The sequence below is a fragment of the Dasypus novemcinctus genome, chromosome 7, assembly GCF_030445035.2.
Source record: "Dasypus novemcinctus isolate mDasNov1 chromosome 7, mDasNov1.1.hap2, whole genome shotgun sequence".
NCBI classification, from domain to species: domain Eukaryota; kingdom Metazoa; phylum Chordata; class Mammalia; order Cingulata; family Dasypodidae; genus Dasypus; species Dasypus novemcinctus.
In genome coordinates, this window is record NC_080679.1 from 14,515,731 (window position 1) to 14,533,692 (window position 17,962).

Genomic DNA, 17,962 nt, shown 5'->3' on the forward strand with positions numbered 1-17,962 from the left:
TTGCCTCTGTCAGTAAGATAATAAACAGGTCCATCACTACAAGGATCCCTTGTGTAACCTTTTATAACCCCACACTCCTCTCTCCTGTTTCCCACTCCAGTCCCTAACATCTGGCATCCACTAATCTTTTCTCCATTTCTAAACTTGTGTCATTTCAAAAATAATATATAAATGGAATCATGGCACGTAACCTTTTGAGTTGGACTTTATTCATGCAACATCCTTCCTGGAGATTCATCCAAGTTGTTCCATGTATTAATAGCTCATTCCCTTTTATTTCTGAGCATTTCCATGGTATGGATATGCCACCGTTTATTTAATCATTCATCTGTTGAAGGATATTTGGACTGATTTCAGTTTTTGGCTATTAGAAATAAAACTCTTGTACAAAGGTTTTTGTTTGTATGTAAGTTTTAATTTCTCTGGGATAAAGAGTACAATTGCTAGGTGATATGGTAATTGAATGTTTAATTTTATAAGAAAACGCCATACTGTTTTGCAGAGAGGTCTGTAACATTTTTTATCCTCACCAGCAATGTGTGAGTAGTTCAGTTTCTTTGCATTTTTGCCAGCATTTGGTGTTGTTACTATTTTTTATTTTAGCCATTCTGATAGATGTATAATGATATGTCATGTGGTCTTAATTAAAATTTCCCGATGACTAATGATGTCAAACACCTTTTTATGTGCTTATTTGCCATCTGTATATCCTCTTCAATGAAATGTCTGTTTATGCATTTTGCCCATTTTCTAATTGGATTGTTTGTTTGTTTTACTTTTGTGGTTTCAGAGTTGAGTTCTTAATATATTCTAGGTATTAGTCCTTTGTCAGATGTGTGGCTTGCAAATATGTAATCCCAATCTATAGCATGTCTTTTTAATCTGTCCATTTGGGCCTTTGCATTGGGAAAGTTGAGACTGCATTTTTATGATTCAGTGGTTGATATTTACTTCTTGCTAGAATGAAACAGAATTAAGTGGAAATTAGCAACAAAAGAAGAGAAAGTAGTGGGGCCACAAACATGTGTAGGGCTTTACACATGTTTTGTCAATGGTTATTGTTAGGTGGATTATTTAGAATAAAATCCATAACATATTTTCACTGAGTTAATTTAAAACTAGAATACATAGTAGGAATACAGAAATGTGCAGGTAAGTGTTGACTGGACAATAAATAGGCTATTTTAGCTCAAGTGAAAAATAATATAAATTTACGGTATGCAATAATCTTTTGGCAGAAGTAAATGAAAATATTTCTTTTATGAGTCTGACAAATATTCAACAAAATAGAAAACAGTAATTTCCTCAATGTGTGTTCATTTTGTTAGAAGTTGTAATATTAATCATCACAAAAAGATGTGTAACTTTTCATCTCCTTTTTTCTATGAATTATTGCAAAATATGCAAATGAATTACAAACTGAAACATGGTAGAATGACAGTACTCACCAAATTCTTTCTCATTACTGAGACTGGTAGACATGTAGAAAGAGAGATTCATATCAGATTGACTTTCCCAGTGGACTATGAACAAATCTCATAATAGTCTAAAAAGTCTTAAAGTGAGGGTTTTTTTTGCTTGTTTGTGCTGTCCGGGAAATGACCAATTGCCATCCCATCAATATTTTTCATCAGTACTCTCTTTGCTTTGTTTTGCTTTGATCAGACTTTCTTAGTCTCTCTGTGATAATTCTTGTGGAATGGAATAGCCATTAGAAAAATGGTCATACCTCATGTTCTGCACTATGTCTTAATTAGAGAAATCCAACATGGGTCAAGATACCACATTTCTAATATCTCACTTTGCCTTTAAAAGAAGTAAAAACCTATTATGGATATATTGTATTGCTTTATTTGGTATCCAAGAGATTTTTAATCCTTAGTGCAGTATCCCACTACCAAGACTCAGAATGGATGAGAGCTTTGCCTTTCATTTAGAAAGTGGGAGAAGAGCAATGAGGAGAGTGTACATTGCAAAGGAGTACCAGTTTGATGCTGGTTCTCAGGCAAATCAAAAGAGTACATATAGAAATTAGGGATAAAAAATTGTTAAATTTTGTAGATATACCTGTCCTTATACCTCTTGAAAAATCTCTGAGGATCCCCATGGGTGTGTATACCACCTTGTGAAGAACACTGACATAAATAAACTAGTATTTTCCTTATCTGTGCTTTTCTTGGCACTTACAGACGTCTGTTCCTTTCTTAAGAGTCATACTAGATGAACTGTTATTGGGCCACAGTTCATCTTTTATTGGACACCATCTCAGTCTGTTGAGTGGAGTGACCTTAGCTCAAGTCTATGCCTCCTGCCCTTTGAGACCACAGAGAAATTCTAGATTGTGTGCATTAGGGGAACCATGTGCTGAGCTGCTGAAGCTCATAAATGGCCCTAGACTATTTGTTATTGCATTGCCATGCTATGACTGCAAAGCCCTTCCTACCACTCCAGTATCTTCTGCATCCTTTTCATTGTGATTTAGTCATTCATCCATTTAAAAATCACTTATGGGATTTCAGCTTCTCCCCAGCATTTGTCCGGGCTCTGGAGAATCAGCAGTGCACAATACAGCAGCTGAATTCAAGAGCAACAGTCTGGTTGGGCAGCGAGATGCACAGTGGTTGTACTGGGGTTGTGAGATTGGAGTTCTCATTCAAACCCTGCCTCTGCCATTCAGCTAGTCATGCTTTCCTCTCTGCACAGCTAGTTTCTTTCCTGTCCTTCTCTAGCCATTAAGGTGTCTCTTCTTTGTCTACAAATCAGCAATAACATTTCGTGTTGCATAAACTTTCATGTATTGGGCCTAGTTTTATAATTGTTCACCCCCTAGAGAATCTTTGGTTTCTTTGTTCACTGATTGCTTCCTATGTCCAGATGTGTCCTGGAAGACAAGTGCACTTAGGAATGTCTTTGCTGAGTTACCCAGGGCTTACCTCAATATACCTACCCCTCCTCTTGTCTCAAATATCCACTTGCCACCTATTAAGAGTTCTAGACTCGCAGTCAGTAGATTGGTGTGTTTATTTGATTACTTCCAACCAATTGCTGTTCTCAGCATTAGTCTTTCTAAATGTTTAGTGCTTCTCTAGTGCATTCCTAATGATGAGTTGTGTGTTAAGGAAAAGGAATTGATACAGTGCTGCAAGGGCTAAAATTGGTGGCATTTTTCACCTGCCAAAGTGTTTCTGCCTTGAATGCATTTGTCAGGATAACTCTCAAGCAGTGTGGTTGCTAGTGATTCATCATTTAGAGAATTTTCTCATTGGAAATAGTTTAGGGTCCAGAGAGTTCTGCTGAATTTCTGTCCCTTTTCAGTATACTCTCCTGATTAGAAAGCAGAAGGAAAGATATCAGACTTGTCATGAAATAAATTGTTCTTGTGCCACTGGGTGGAACAGCACCAGGTTTCACCATCCTTAGGCCCAGCTCACCAGAAGGGGCCAGATGAGAGAATGTCTATTTCAATGTGGTGTCATTTTTATTAAGTGGCTTTGTCTTGAAGGGGCACACTTCATTGCCTTCTAGATAAATCACTTCTGTCTTTCTCAATGACAGTGGCAATATTTCCAAGCTTCACACATCCAAGTGCCAGTTGATGGAACAAATTGCACACTGGGATTGCTTGATAAGCGAAAGATGGGAAACAATCTCAAATCCTTCTGAATGGTTGAAATTAAGTTATACCATGAATAACAGAAATAAATCTCATTTAAATACCTAATTGTGAGACAAATGCTGAGCTTAAAGCTTAAGTAATGTTCATCTCTTTGTTAGAATTTCAAAAATAGCTCCTAATTATCCCTGGATCTTAGGTCTTAGTCCATTTGATTCCCCCCCCCCACACATAATATGCATTAACATAATAAAAAAGAAAAATGTACCTCCTAGTAACAACATAACATGTGCATGTATTTGGAGAGGAGTGCCAAAAAGTATTCTCAGTATTTATGACCCTAGGAAAGTTACTGAAATAAATAAATATTACTAAACAAATTCATATGTATGCATGCATATATATATATATGCCCCAGAAGGATATGTACTTTATAAAATCTGCATTTTACTACCAGCATTGTTGTAACTATTAAAAAAAATTAATAGTGAGGCTATAAGCCTTTCTGCATCATAATCATTCTCTTTGGGTGTAAAAAAAGTGTACTGTTAAACAAACTAGAGGCATTTCTGCCCTACTCAGTTACCCTCACATACTCCTTCATGTAGGTAGACCAAACCTGGCCAAGCAAACACCACACAGAAGACATTGAGAGGTATCCTTACAGGTGAGAGTCACCAGGAGTCCTCATCCCAGTCTAGCCACAGGACCACTGGGACCACTTGGACCCTGATGAGGATGGGGTAGATCTGCCAAAAAAATAGATCCCCCTCCCCCTCACATGGCACCCAAGGCTTCTGCTGGGGAAATACCTGATTTTTACCCAGAATCACCTGGGATCTTTGGAGATACCTTGCAGAAGCCCAGTGACTCCTCAGACTGGCCTTTCAAGGCATTCCACTGCCTTCCCCCACCTGGTGCTTGGCTCCAAGAGTAGTTCAGCATCATGTACTGTGCAGTATGTTGGTGCACGTTCCACAAGGAGCAGGGTCAGGGCCAATTTACCACATGTTTAATATTCTTTGGAATTATTCTTTGAAGTGGGAATTGTTTGCTTTGCAAAGCACCATTTCAAGCTTTTTAGGAATATGATATCTGAATATGACCTATGTGAAATGTCTCCCTCTGTCAATTATTGATGCTAGAATCATAATTTAACTCCTCAGGCTATGTAAACATATCTCAGGTTAAGGACAGTTTAACTGCTTCTGACTTCAAGCCCCTTTCAGAATGCTTCCCAAGCACTGGTAGAGTGTCTACTGCTTGTCCATGTCCCTGACCAGGCTTGGTTACAATTAAGGCAGTTGAAGAAATAGCTAAAAAGAAAGTAACTGACATGGAATTTTAAAAAAAAGGTGTCCAGATCATTCTTAGATGAAGATATTAGAGGAATGGACAACTTGGGTTCCACATTTTGCTCTTTCACGGCCCAGCTGGGTGTATCACATCTCTGTGAGTACTGGAATTATCATCTCTGCAACGGAGAAGTGGTTTGCAAAGAAGTGCTCTGACTAGTGCCCTGTTAGCCAGTAATTCTGGTGATTTCTTCTTCAGTCATCACGAGTGTATTGCAACATAATTATCAGTGGTTTGAGTTCAAACACTGGAGAATGCACTGTTCAGATCTCTGAAATAAAGAATGAAGATGCCAAAGAAAAGTAAAATAGATGCTGGGAAGCCTAAATCAACATCATTTTACTGCAAGATTTCACCTAGGGAATGTTAGTTTGATGGGTATGGAAAATCTTGAAGTAAAAACACAGGTGTCACATGAGGCTAGGTGCCTCATCTGTCTTGTCACCAGGGCAAATGTAGTCACTGATGGCATTCTGGTTGTCACTCTGTCTGGTTTGGGAGGCAAAGCCTGTCTTGCGTGGTCTGCCTCCATTTCCTCCTAGATGCCACCCGTCTGTCCCCTCCCCTACAGTGCTTTTCCAAAGCCCTTGGACAGCCAGGGCATCTACCACAACCTCTTCTCAGGAAGCCAAACTATAGTGAGTATAGTCTAACAGACCTTCATTGGTTAATGCTTTATCCGGGGATCAGGCTCTAAATGGTAATCTTTAGTCTTAATTGCGCTGTATGAGGAAAAGACCTATTGGAACCCATGAGAAGTTTTCCAGGTTCATTGAACACACTCATGGAGACACATGCATTTTCACCGTAAGACAAACTTACCTATGTAATGTTGAATTTTACAAACTTGTGCTACATAATTGTCCATGTACTTGGACTGCAAACCCCAAGAAAGCAAAGCATTTTTTCAGTTTTATTCATTACCATATCCTACTGCCTAGAAAATGCTGGGTCTCTTAAAGGTGCTCAATAAGTACTTTTGGACAACAAAGAAAAGTAATTCAAACCCAAGGTTTATCATTTCAGTTTGCCATTTTGAACATCTATTTTTTTTTTTTAGTTCAATGTGATTAGATTTTGAATATAAGCACCTTGCCTTGTTAAAATTGTCAGAACCTCTCTGGCATCTCCTGGTAAATGGAGGCATGGCTTGAACATGTATCCTCACAACTGTGTGTCATACTTGGGGTACAGATGACATTAGAGTGAAGATCTGTTTGGAGTATAGCTGATTCCTCCACTAAAAGCTGATTGCAGACATTCTTCCTGAGGCTTGTAGAGTGTGAATAAACAATGAGTGCCTTAACTGATGCAGCAGAAATACACCTGAAAAGTGTTTTTATTGTGTGTGGAGTCTTTCGTCAATCCAATAATTGGTTAACTTTGTTCATTATTTTACTACATCTCATGGCATAACTCATTATATAAGGTACATCAGAGAGCCATATGTTGAGTTAGAAAGAACTTTTTTCAGAGAGTTGGGAGAAACAGGTTCAAGAGCTGACTCTGTCATATCTGAGCCCTGGGGAAGCCACTGACCTCACAGTGGAAAATGAGTTGCTTGGTTTTGATCATTAGTTTCCACTGTCACCTCTAATGTGTCCTTGTTTTCCCTCTTGGACCCTGTTCTTTGAACAATTTCATTTGCCCAACAAATTGCATTTATTATGTAAATGTGAATTCATTATTTGCAATAAGATCTAGAGATCCTGCCAGAAAAGAGCTTTTTCAACCCTTTTGAAATATTGAAAATAGTTGACAGCCCATCACTCTTCTTTGCCATTTGTGTGGATTGGAACCTCTCACCTGTTTGTGGATGATGCTCACACTGGACAGGGAGCTCCAGAGGAGGCCACTCATAAAACTCCTGGCAGCCTGGCCCCAAGTCTGAGGAAGCAGCCTTGGAAAGGACAGCTGGCATGCAGTAAATGCAAGCAAATACAGGGTCAAGGCCTGACCAATGTGTAGCCTTAGGAAAGTTGCTTATTCTCTTCCCAATTCCTAATCTATAGAACCTTTATAATACTAGTACTGACGTGGAAGAATTCTTATGAGGATCAATGATCTATATAAAGTACTTAGCCCAGTGCCTGGTAGAAAGTGAGCACTCGGTCCATGTTAGCAGCTGCATGGTTGGGCCTGCTTTTGTTGATCCCAGAATGCAGGGATAGGTTCCATTTAGCACCCATTCTGCTTTTCCTCCCCATTCTTCTAGATCTCCCTGAATTTATTTTGGTGACGTTCGCTTCACAGATATCACTGTGGATAATTTTATCCTTTTGATACCTTCGTCATGGCTTAAAGTAGGTAATACGGGTTTATGGTCATAATTAGCAACATGGAATTTACATTGTGGTTTTTTAAAAAGTAATTAGCACATAGATGCATCCCCACTCTGTCAAGAGGTGGATTCTTGCTCCTCTGTGACCAGCAGGGAAGGAGTGGGTTTTGGCTAGAAACAGAGAAATAAGTATATTTCACCCTTTTCCTTTTCTTTGAAATGTGCATGATGGGAGAGGAAAGAATGGGTGGGAATTAATGTTAAAGAAGAAGAGCTTGACTCTTGACCCAGGGTGAAGAGCAGCTCTTCTTTTTTTTTCATCTTCTGCTTTGTATTCCAAAGGCTATTAAGATGCCCAGTTATATTTTCTCCATCCTGTGTTGATATGATGTTATTTTATGTCAGCTGGGGAAAGGAAGCCTCTTACAAGAAAGACCAGCGTGGTCTTTTGTATCCTCAGAAAAGCTTTGTTCTTGAAGAGTTATTTTCAAGGTATCCCTGTAGTAAATTTGTGAAGCTGAGTTTATCTAGCTGGGAAGGCTCAAGATCCCAAGGAAACCAGGTATTTGGGTTCTTAAGTAACAATCCACCCCATCTCATATCCATGCTTATGGGCCCCTGGTCCATCCCACTCGCCCATTCATAGTGGGGAAGTCAGGATTCTTAAGAGGGATTTTTCAGGCCAGAGTGAAATATTGACTGGCTACCAAGAGAAAGGAGCAATGCTGGCTCAGCCACAAGGACAAATGTTAGGAAGCCAGGACTTGTTTTGCCACAGATGAGTAGGGAAGGGTGATTCATGAATGAAGAGCTGGCTGTGCTCTTGGAAATATCATGGGTCAAAGGAGAGACTCTGAGGACACTGGTTCCTCCTGATCTGACAGTGTTAATGCTACTGACAATTCTGATGGGTTCCTTGCTGCCACAACCTCCCTATTTTCACACGCAGTGAATATTCTCAAGTAATTGCCCCAGTCGGGGTTGAGCAAAGCCCACTTACACACATTGCAAACTTCTCTGCTTGGGGCATCAATTTATGCCATGAATGACACATAGGGAAAAACTTTCCGTTTTTTTTTACTCAGTTTGTTTATTTCTCTCAGAATGATTCATTCCTGTTTCTTGCCCAATGCCTGTTCCTGTCACCATGGAAAAGATGCTAGTATTTATTGAACATTCCCAACTAGTTGTTACTCTTCCTGAAGACTCCTCTTCTCTTCCTCCAAGTCCCTTTGTTCTAGCACCCTGGGTGGTGACAGCTAAAAAAGTCTGTCTACTTTTAGACAAATGGAGGGATACCAAATCACTAACTTGGTCTTTCCTGTCTACTTTGTGGTTCTGGAAAATTATGGCTCTTAAGGATGAAGCTGAGAAGGAACTTATTCATCTAGAAACATTTGCCTCTTTCAGATACAGGCAGGATAATAGGATTCTCACATGCCAGACCTGACATGGCTGCTCAGGTATGTTGGTGAAGGAACCTCCCAAGACCCATTGCATCCTGTGCTCTCACTGATAGGGAGAGAGCGCCCACAGAAGAGTACACGAAAAGCTTCCCACATGAGGAAGATGTGGTAAGAAGGGACTCTTTCTATATTTAAAGTGAAGCTCTGTATTCACTTGATATGTAAGGACTCAGGGATAGCACCCTATATTGCAGGGTTTCTGTTTTATAAGAATACATGTACTCTGTGGCCTTAAATATATATGGGGCTCAGTTACATGCACAGTTTAACTGAATTTTCGATACAGTGAAACAATTTTAAAGATATTTTTCTCCATTTCCTTTGAAAAGCAGTACTATAAGGTACATTTCTCTTATACTATGCACAAAAACAAAAAATGAAATGAAGGGGGTTTTGTCCAGTTTTTGTGTGTGTGTGTGTGTGTTTTTAAACCTGAGTAATGTTTTCCACTGACCTATAGTCAACAATATGGTTGATGTCAAACTCAGGAGACCATAATGGAAGAATTAGGAAAGATCCTGGCAGGTAGTAAATAACTGCTTTATGAAGGGGTAACTGTGGAAACATAGGTCAGCATTTCATAAAATGGGCCCCTACAGATGAGGACAGGGCTGATGTAAAGGAGCCATTTTAAGGGGAGACTGTCTTGATCCTTCATTTTATCATTTTGCTTTCTATTTGTAGAGACATTCTGTCCCTAGGAAATAGAAAGCATTCTTTTTCTATGTTTCTGTAAGTAGCACAACTTTTAAACAACATTTCTTTGTCTTGGTGTAACCTCATGACATCTCAGACAACTTTATCAATCCCATAAAAGAAACAAAAAATAAATCAATGAAAGTTTAATTGACTTCCCCAAAGTTCACTAAGTGGCATAATTGAGACCTTTTGACTCGTGTTTTGTGCTGACCAGACCGTGAAGGAACCAAACACAAGTTCACGGCGGGGACTCTTTAGGAAGGTTTGAACTGGCTGGGCTCATTTTAATCCAAAAGAAGATTTAGCCAGGAGCTATTGCAAGGGAGGACAGACCTTCTGTATTTTCAAGCTGCAAGAATGGAGCTGCTATCACTAGAGAGTGGACCATTCTCTGGAATTTGAGGTGCAGTTTTGCTAATCTGTGCTTATGGGATGGCCTTGTCTGTCCCTGACTTCTGTGTCCTCTGTGGCAAATCCCAGTTGAGACCAGAAATGAATTGCAGATATTCCCGGTGGACAATGGCCTGTGACCACTGTCCTTGTTAATATTGCAGTTGAGATTAGCCATCACGTAATCCACTTCTAATACATTGCAAGATGGAGCTAATGAATATTTGGGATTAGTGCTGGTAGAACTGTTTATTCTTCTCTTTTAATAAGAAACTTTGGGAAAAATGCCAAAAGTGTGCAGTTACTTAGATTAAAAGTTTTATTTGGTTTGATTTTATGCATAAATACACTATACATTTTCAAGTTGTAAAAATTCTAATATTGCCAGAGGATTTTAAGGGTTTCTGAATCTTACTTTCCACAGATATCAGACAAGAATAAATACCTATTTTTTAAATGCTGGACATATATTGGCATGGAAAAGAGGATCACTCTTTGGGAGGGCTCACTGCACCTGGGATGCGCACATAAAGTCACAGTTTCTCTTATAGTCAAAAGGTGGCAATGAAGAATAAATAGCTAAGAAATGAGATCAAAAGAGAATGACCCTGGGAAGCAGATTTGGCTCAACTGATAGAGTATCCACCTACCATATGGGAGGTCCAGGGTTCAAACCCAGGGCCTCCTGACCCATGTGGTGAGCTGGCCCATGTGCAGCGCTGATGCACACAAGGAGAGCCATGCCATGCAGGGGTATCCCCCTGCATAGGGGAGCCCCACATGCAAGGAGTGCTCCCTGTATGGAGAGTTGCCCTGCGTGAAAAAAGGGCAGCTTGCCCAGGAATGGCACTGCATACAAGGAGAGCTGACGCAGCAAGATGATGCAACAAAAGGAGATACAGATACCCACTGCCGCTGACAAGAATACAAGCAAACACAGAAGAACACACAGCAAATGGACACACAGAACAGAAAAGGGAGGGGGGAGGGGAGAGAAATAAATTAATTAATTAAAAAGGGAATGACTCTGATCTATAGCAGAATGGTTGAGGAATCCAACAAGTTTCTTTCCAGGCTGTCTCCATTATCCCATTTACTTCACAATCATCAAAATATTGCTGAATCCCACCACTTTGTTATATACACTGTGCATCCTTATGCTGCCACATTATGGCACAAGATATGTCCCATGTCTGTCCCTAAATTTCTTGTCTTTAAAAATTGGATAGTAATACTCAACCCTGACCCACATGGTTGTCAAGGGTGTGAAATTATCCAATGGGTACAAAAGTGCCTCTACCATAAAATGCATTTTAACTCTTAGTTATTATAATTCAATATCCATGAGGCTTTATTAGGATTAGATATAAAATGGTGTTTGGGGTCTTTATCCTTGATGTTTAGTATACTAATCAGATATTACTAGTGAAAGTGGGCCACTAAATAAAGGCTACTTTCAAAACTTTTTTAATACCAAGAGATTATACTTATGTATTATATTTTATTTCATCATTTCAAAATTCTTTTTAATGTCTGCATAATTTCAAGAAACTTTAATTATTGTCTTATTAAAGTCTTTGAGATATTAGTATTAGTCTCTGCTTCATTCTTCTCTCTGAAACTTTATTTCCTTTAAAATCTTTAGTTTTAAATAATATATTTATAAGAGACAAATACATGTTTTCTTAGTTGTCAGAATTTTTTGACTATGAAATTGCTTTCCTTCGGTGTGAATCATCTACATCTTCCAACTATTTTTAAATGCACCCTTTATTATCTTGCAATGTACACCCCTGTAGAATTATAAAGTAAAAAAAAAAGAAAGAAGAACTGTATGTGTGTGACCTCAGAGCAAAAGAAAGAAGTTGCTTCCGGCGAAGAATTTTTCTATTAAATATAAGCACAATTCTTTCCAGTTTTGGTGGATAATAAGAAAGAATGCGTTTTCATTTCAGGCACTGGAACTAGTTTCCCCTTATGCTTTTAAACTTTCCAAAGTAAAGGAATCATTAAAAGCAACAAAGTACTAAGGCATGCTGCAACATGGGTGAATCTTGAAGACATTAAGGTCAGCGAAGGAAGGCAGGCGCCACGAGCTGCATATCGTATGATGTCATTTATATGAAATGCCCAGAAGGGGCAAATGCATAGATACAGATGGCGGGTTAGGAGTCAGGCGGGGGTGAGAAGCATGGGGCCTGACTGCTTAATGGCCGTGGGGTTTCTTTTAAGGCTGATGAACATATTTTGGAACTAAACCGTGGTGATTGCTATGCAACATTGTGAATGCACTTTAAAGGACTTTGAATGGGACACTTTAAGATGACTAACTTTATGTTAGGTGAGTTCCACCTCTGGGAAAAAAAAGTAATGGTATCTTAAAGTTCCATAAACAGAAAGGACACTGTGAGGAAGAATGTCTCCAGGAATCCCTGTATGGTGTGTTTTCTTAGAAAACCGTCTTTTTCACTGTCACCAGTCTAGAGGGAGAGTAAACTGTTCAACTGTGTGCTCTCCTTGGAGAATAAAGAAGCTTGCGGGGTCTGAGTCATGTTCCTCCCTTGTCTATGGACAAGTACCGTCCGTTTTACCTCCAACTTAGCGTCTGTCTGTCCTTTCCCACGACCTCCACTTCCACAGACCACCTTGCCTCCTGGCTGTGCTGTTGCCGACACTTTGTGGCTGAGCAGCCTGTTAGGCAGCCCTCCCATCCATCTTTCTTCCTGGCATCAGGCAGGTCTTCCGAGTCCACAACCTTGATCGCACCCAGGCCCTCCTTGGACTGCCGATGTGTAGGCTCCCCATCTAGAGCAGAGAGGTCGCTGAACTTGGTCTGTCATGCACAGCCATGCCCTGAAGTTCAGCCTCTCGCTGTGCATTGGCCACAGACGTTCTGCCTCTCCCCCAGCGCTGTCTTCAGCACGACCTTACGGGTGGTCGGTCCATAGTGGACTGTTTACCCAAGCAGGTTGGGACTTCCGCACTGCAGCCTTTGCCTCTACTGCCCCCTCCTCCTCTTCGTCACCTTGACTTGCTGGGCGCCTATCGGGCACTTGAGGCCCCCACGCTCTGAAATCCAATGACTCCTCCCAAAGCCTTTTCCCCACAGGGAAGAGTCACTGACTTGCTGAACGCTGAGGTGCCTTGCGCTGCTGCTCACCTGTCCTTTTCAGGGTCTGCCTCATGTATGTGCATATGCCAGGGGTCAAAGCTTTGTCCGGATCCACCTCCCTGGTGAACTGTGCAGCTGGGAATTCAACCCCACTTTCTTCTGCCTCAAAGCCTGAGCTCTGAACGAATAGCCAATTACTTCCTTCCTATTGATTTTTGGCCCACGCCACTTTCACCACTCCTACCCCACCCCATGCCCACCTGGCATATTGTCTTGGTGTATAATAGGTTCTCAATAAATGTTTTGAGAGTGTCAACTAATTGATTTTTACTAGGAGGTCATCTTTATCAAGGAGCTATTCAATTCACTCTATTTTAACAGCTTTATTGCATTATACTTCACACACCGTACAGTTCACCCATTTAAAGTGTACACCTCAGTGGTTTTTAGTAAACTTACGTATATGTGCAACTATCACTGCAGTCAATTTGAGAACATTTCATCAAGAAACCCAGTACCCTTTGCCTATCTCAATTCATTCTTGTTTGAGATAATTAAAGCTCTAATATATGAAAATACTTTGTGTGTGGCCACTATAGGACCATTAAACCTAAATATTAACTTGGAATCATTGTGGCCAAATGTCTTTTCTCAGTTCTAACCACTTCCATGAACATCTTCCTTGCTCACATTTATAGTATTTACATTTGTGTCACTAATTTTGAACTGATTGTATACTGTAATGTGTTATTTCTTAAACTATTCCTTGATTTTATGCATTTACATAATTCCTATGATCAAATGGTAAGCAGCTAACATGGCAGTATTGTCCATTTTGTTAAATTAAGGAAAAAAAGAAAATCCCTTTTTGGTACATCATAAATATGTTTTTAAAAACACACTTCAGGGAAGTGGTTGTGGCTCAACTGATAGAGCATCTGCCTACCATATGGAGGGTCCAGGGTTTGATACCCAGGGCCCCCTGACCCGTGTGGTGAGCTGGCCCATGTACAGTGCTGCCACACGCAAAGAGTGCCATGCCACACAGGGTGTCCCCTGCATAGGGGTGCCCTACGCACAAGGAATGCACCCCACAAGGAGAGCCGCCCCATGCAAAAAAAAGAGCAGCCCGCCCAGGAGTGGGCGCACACACAGAGAGCTGACGCAGCAAGATGACACAACAAAAAGAGACACAGATTCCCGGTGCCACCTGACAAGAATGCAAGCAGACACAGAAGAACGCACAGTGATTGGACACAGAGAGCAGACAACTGGGGGGAGGGGGCAGAAGAGGAAAGAAATAAATAAAATAAATCTTTAAAAAAAATTTAAAAACCACACTTTAATCATTTGGAATTATTTTTCTAACAAGGATAAGTAATGTGTTGTTTTTTTTTCAAAATTCTGACCACATAACTATTTAATAGGCCAGCATTCTAGTCTTAATTTACCATTAGACCTTTTACTTTATTATCAGCATAATAGATGGTCATCAGATCAAAAATTGCTTAGAGTGAAAACAACTGGCCATTCTTATATTTTTAGAAATTATCTTTGGAAAGAAAATAATCATGCTTTAGGCCAAAATGTAATTAGAGCTGATTTTGCATCCTTGGTATTTGCTAGAAGCAAGCAACCTAAGTGAAATCAAACACTGAGAGATTTGCAAAGAGAATTAGGCTAGAGCTATATTCACTAACGATGTTGATTTTTCATATGCCGTATCCTTTTGCCTCCTTTTAGAGTCTTGAGAAATTCAATGTCATTAAATTCTGAGTGTGTTTGGTTGGAACTAAAATTCAAGTGGCTTTCTGATTTTAAAGAAACACTGAATTATGCAGAAGATCATAACCATTCTAATTTGATTTAAATAAGGAAGGATGGTGAAAGGGAGAATAGTTGTCTGGAAATTAGTTTGATAAAGTCCAACTCTCTTTCAAGAATTTCAATACATTTGCCCATGGGCAACTTTTTAGAGAGAAGAGGTGAAAGTTCTGATGCCAGTTATTCTTTTGGGGAGTGAGAAAGAAGACTTTCCACCTTCCCAGGGTGACTGTGTGAATGTCTGGGACCATCCACTATTAACCAGCTAGAGCAGAGAGCCTCATGTTGATGTCTCTCTGTTTTTCTTTTCCCCCCTCTGCAGGTTACATACCTGGGTAAGGTCTCCACCACGGGCATGCAGTTTTTGTCCGGCTGCACAGAGAAGCCCGTCATCGAGCTCTGGAAGAAGCACACGCTGGCCCGAGAAGATGTCTTTCCGGCCAATGCTCTCCTGGAAATCCGGCCCTTCCAAGTGTGGCTCCACCACCTCGACCACAAAGGTGAGGCCACAGTGCACATGGATACCTTCCAGGTGGCCCGTATTGCCTACTGCACTGCTGACCACAACGTGAGCCCCAACATCTTCGCCTGGGTGTACAGGGAGATCAACGATGACCTGTCCTATCAGATGGACTGCCACGCTGTAGAGTGTGAGAGCAAGCTCGAGGCCAAGAAGCTGGCCCATGCCATGATGGAGGCCTTCAAGAAGACTTTCCATAGTATGAAGAGCGACGGCCGGATCCACAGGAACAGCTCGTCCGAAGAGGTTTCCCAGGAATTGGAATCTGATGATGGCTGAATGGACTGAGAATGCTTTGGCAAAGCAGGCAATGGCCAAGGAATTCATGATGATAGATGGAATAAGCAACGATTCAAATTTGGGATGTAAAGACTGCCAAACCATTGGCCAATCAAGCTTTTTAAATTCAGAAGAGCAATTCTAAATCTAAAGAAACCATTAAAGTAATTATGTGACGTTGAAATCTGCTGCGCTGTGACCTTGAGGAGGATGGGAGTGTGGGTGGGAGGAAGTTTCTATACTCTCTTCTTTTTATTTTTTTTTTCCTTTTATTTCCCAACACCTCCCTGTGGGAGATCTCCATGCTGGTTGTTACCATTCTCAGACAATTATTCTGTGGCTCTTATTTGATGGATCATTCCAATTTGCCTTATGAAACCCAACAAGAACGTTAGATGCACCTGGTAGGGAGCGGGGCTTGGGGACTGGGGGCTCTGATGCTGGTGTGGAGGCCCCAGGGTTGAAAGTGTGTCTCTGGATGATTCTGAAAGCTCCTTTCCCAGGGCACGTTTCAGAATCTCTCCTCAGTGTGTGAATCAGCACAGCCGTTATTGAGCTTTACAGTTAACAACCTGATAGTTGGCAGTTAATTCACAGTTAAAATAGTGCTTTCATTTACATGAATATATCAAGTAGTACCCTTTTATTGTACTCACTTCATCTATTTTCTTAGAGCACTTGCAACTACTAATATCCCTGTGCCTCCTCCTGCCTGTTGACGCCCCTGCCCCTTCCAGCCCATGCCATCATCCCTATGGGGATGGGTTCTCAGTGGATACTGCAGGACACCAAAAGGGAAGAAAGTAACCAAGCAAATGAAATAATCACATTATTTTAAAGCAACAGCCACAATAACAGAAACCCCAGAAGGAGAGAGGGCATTGTCGACCAGTGAACAAAGTCCATGGACACTGTTCTTTTTCCAACCCTGAATTGTGGAAACTTATTTACTGGATGGTCCTGTGTGATGAAGCCTTCATGGCAAGCTTCAAATCGAATATGATACGACCAAGGAAGCCTTGTCCCCATCAGTCACGTTGCACTCAAATAGGGAATCAGTTATATAAACGTGTAACTTGTCTAAGTTTGTCTAAGCCATCTTCATCTGAAGAGAAATCTGATCCTGTTATCTTAAGATTAGTGCTGTGTTAGGGTCAGAGTTGCCAGTTTGTTCATTATTGCTGATGAGAAGTTCTCAAGAAGAAAGCCTGAGATCATTCAATGTCATAAATGCAGGGTCAACATCAATGAAAAGTGAAAGTGTTTGTTAAAATATATACATTTAAGGCCAAGAGCAGATGACCGGTTTTCCAGGTAACACTGCTCCTTTAGCACCAGTCACCTTCCAGAAGCCTTACATGAGAGCTAATCCAATCCAGAGCGCAATGGCATCAGTGTTTGGTCTGTGTATCTGTCTGTCCGTGTATGCATTTGTGTGTGTGTGTGTGTGTGTCCTGTGTGTGGGTCCAGTTTTAAGGCATGTAGAATAAGCATGGAGTTATTGAGGAGGACTCACCTCTTGAAGATATGCTTGTTGCTTTACAATATATGTAAACTATTCTTTAGCATAAATTCATTCATTCTTTAATAAAAAATATGTTTGAGTTAATAAAGCTGCAGAGTTTCATACTTTAAATGTCTTTTCTTTCTTAAGCAATGAAAGCCTGCATAGAACACAATAGGCCAAACTGAGTAAATAGGAAAATTCTTTCTGAAAATATTTTTAAAACTGTTCATAAATAATCCATTCTGTGACTGTGTTGGAAAAAAAACAAAACCTTCCCTTCTGTTTTCAAATGCTCAATTTATTTTTAGTTGCCATCCCTTATCTGAGATGGTAGCAGTTATTTAGTAAGGGACCCTTATTTCTAAGGAGTATCTTCCTGAACATTTTGCAAATGATTGCTATTTATAAAAGCTCTTATGCTCCTTTCGAGAACTTATACTGAAAATCCTGGAAGGTTAGCACTGAGTGGTCCCTTTTGACAGGACTGGTTAAATATCTCCTCCAGGCCATGATTTCTCAAAACAGCCCCATTAATCAAGACGGGTGGCCATGGTGGCTCTGCGTTTTGAGCAATGCCCTTCATGCAATCGGTGACAAATACAAAGGCTCCTAAAGTGAAAATACAGGTGCCTGCGGAAGAGATGATTTCAAGTAAGAATTACTACCTAACTCCTCCGGCTGAAATGGCATTTCTCTCAAGTCGAGCTTTTCCCAATTTCAATCTCCTTCCATCGTCCTTGACTATATATCTAAGAGGAGGATGGGTTGACCCAGCCAGCATTCCCCCTTTTTTTTTGCACGCTCAAAAATGTCATTTTCCTCTCTCAGTACAGTTTGAGTCGCAAAGTGGGCATGTGGTTATTTATCCCAGAAAACATTTGCTGGCCTTTGTGCCGGGCATGCAACCTTGTCAGA

At 40.5% G+C, this 17,962-nt stretch overlaps 1 protein-coding gene across 2 annotated transcripts in view; it reads left to right on the forward strand.

The window, feature by feature from the left end:
• The window catches only part of PID1 (phosphotyrosine interaction domain containing 1), a 256,620-nt gene extending 239,444 nt beyond the window's left edge, over window positions 1-17,176 (forward strand). For both annotated transcript variants that reach the window (XM_058299986.2, XM_058299985.2), the window contains one exon: window positions 15,064-17,176. In XM_058299986.2, the coding sequence (XP_058155969.1) occupies window positions 15,064-15,540 (477 nt within the window). In that variant the 3' untranslated portion in view covers window positions 15,541-17,176. The remainder of the gene's footprint in view (window positions 1-15,063) is intronic.
• The last annotated feature ends 786 nt before the right edge of the window (window positions 17,177-17,962 follow it).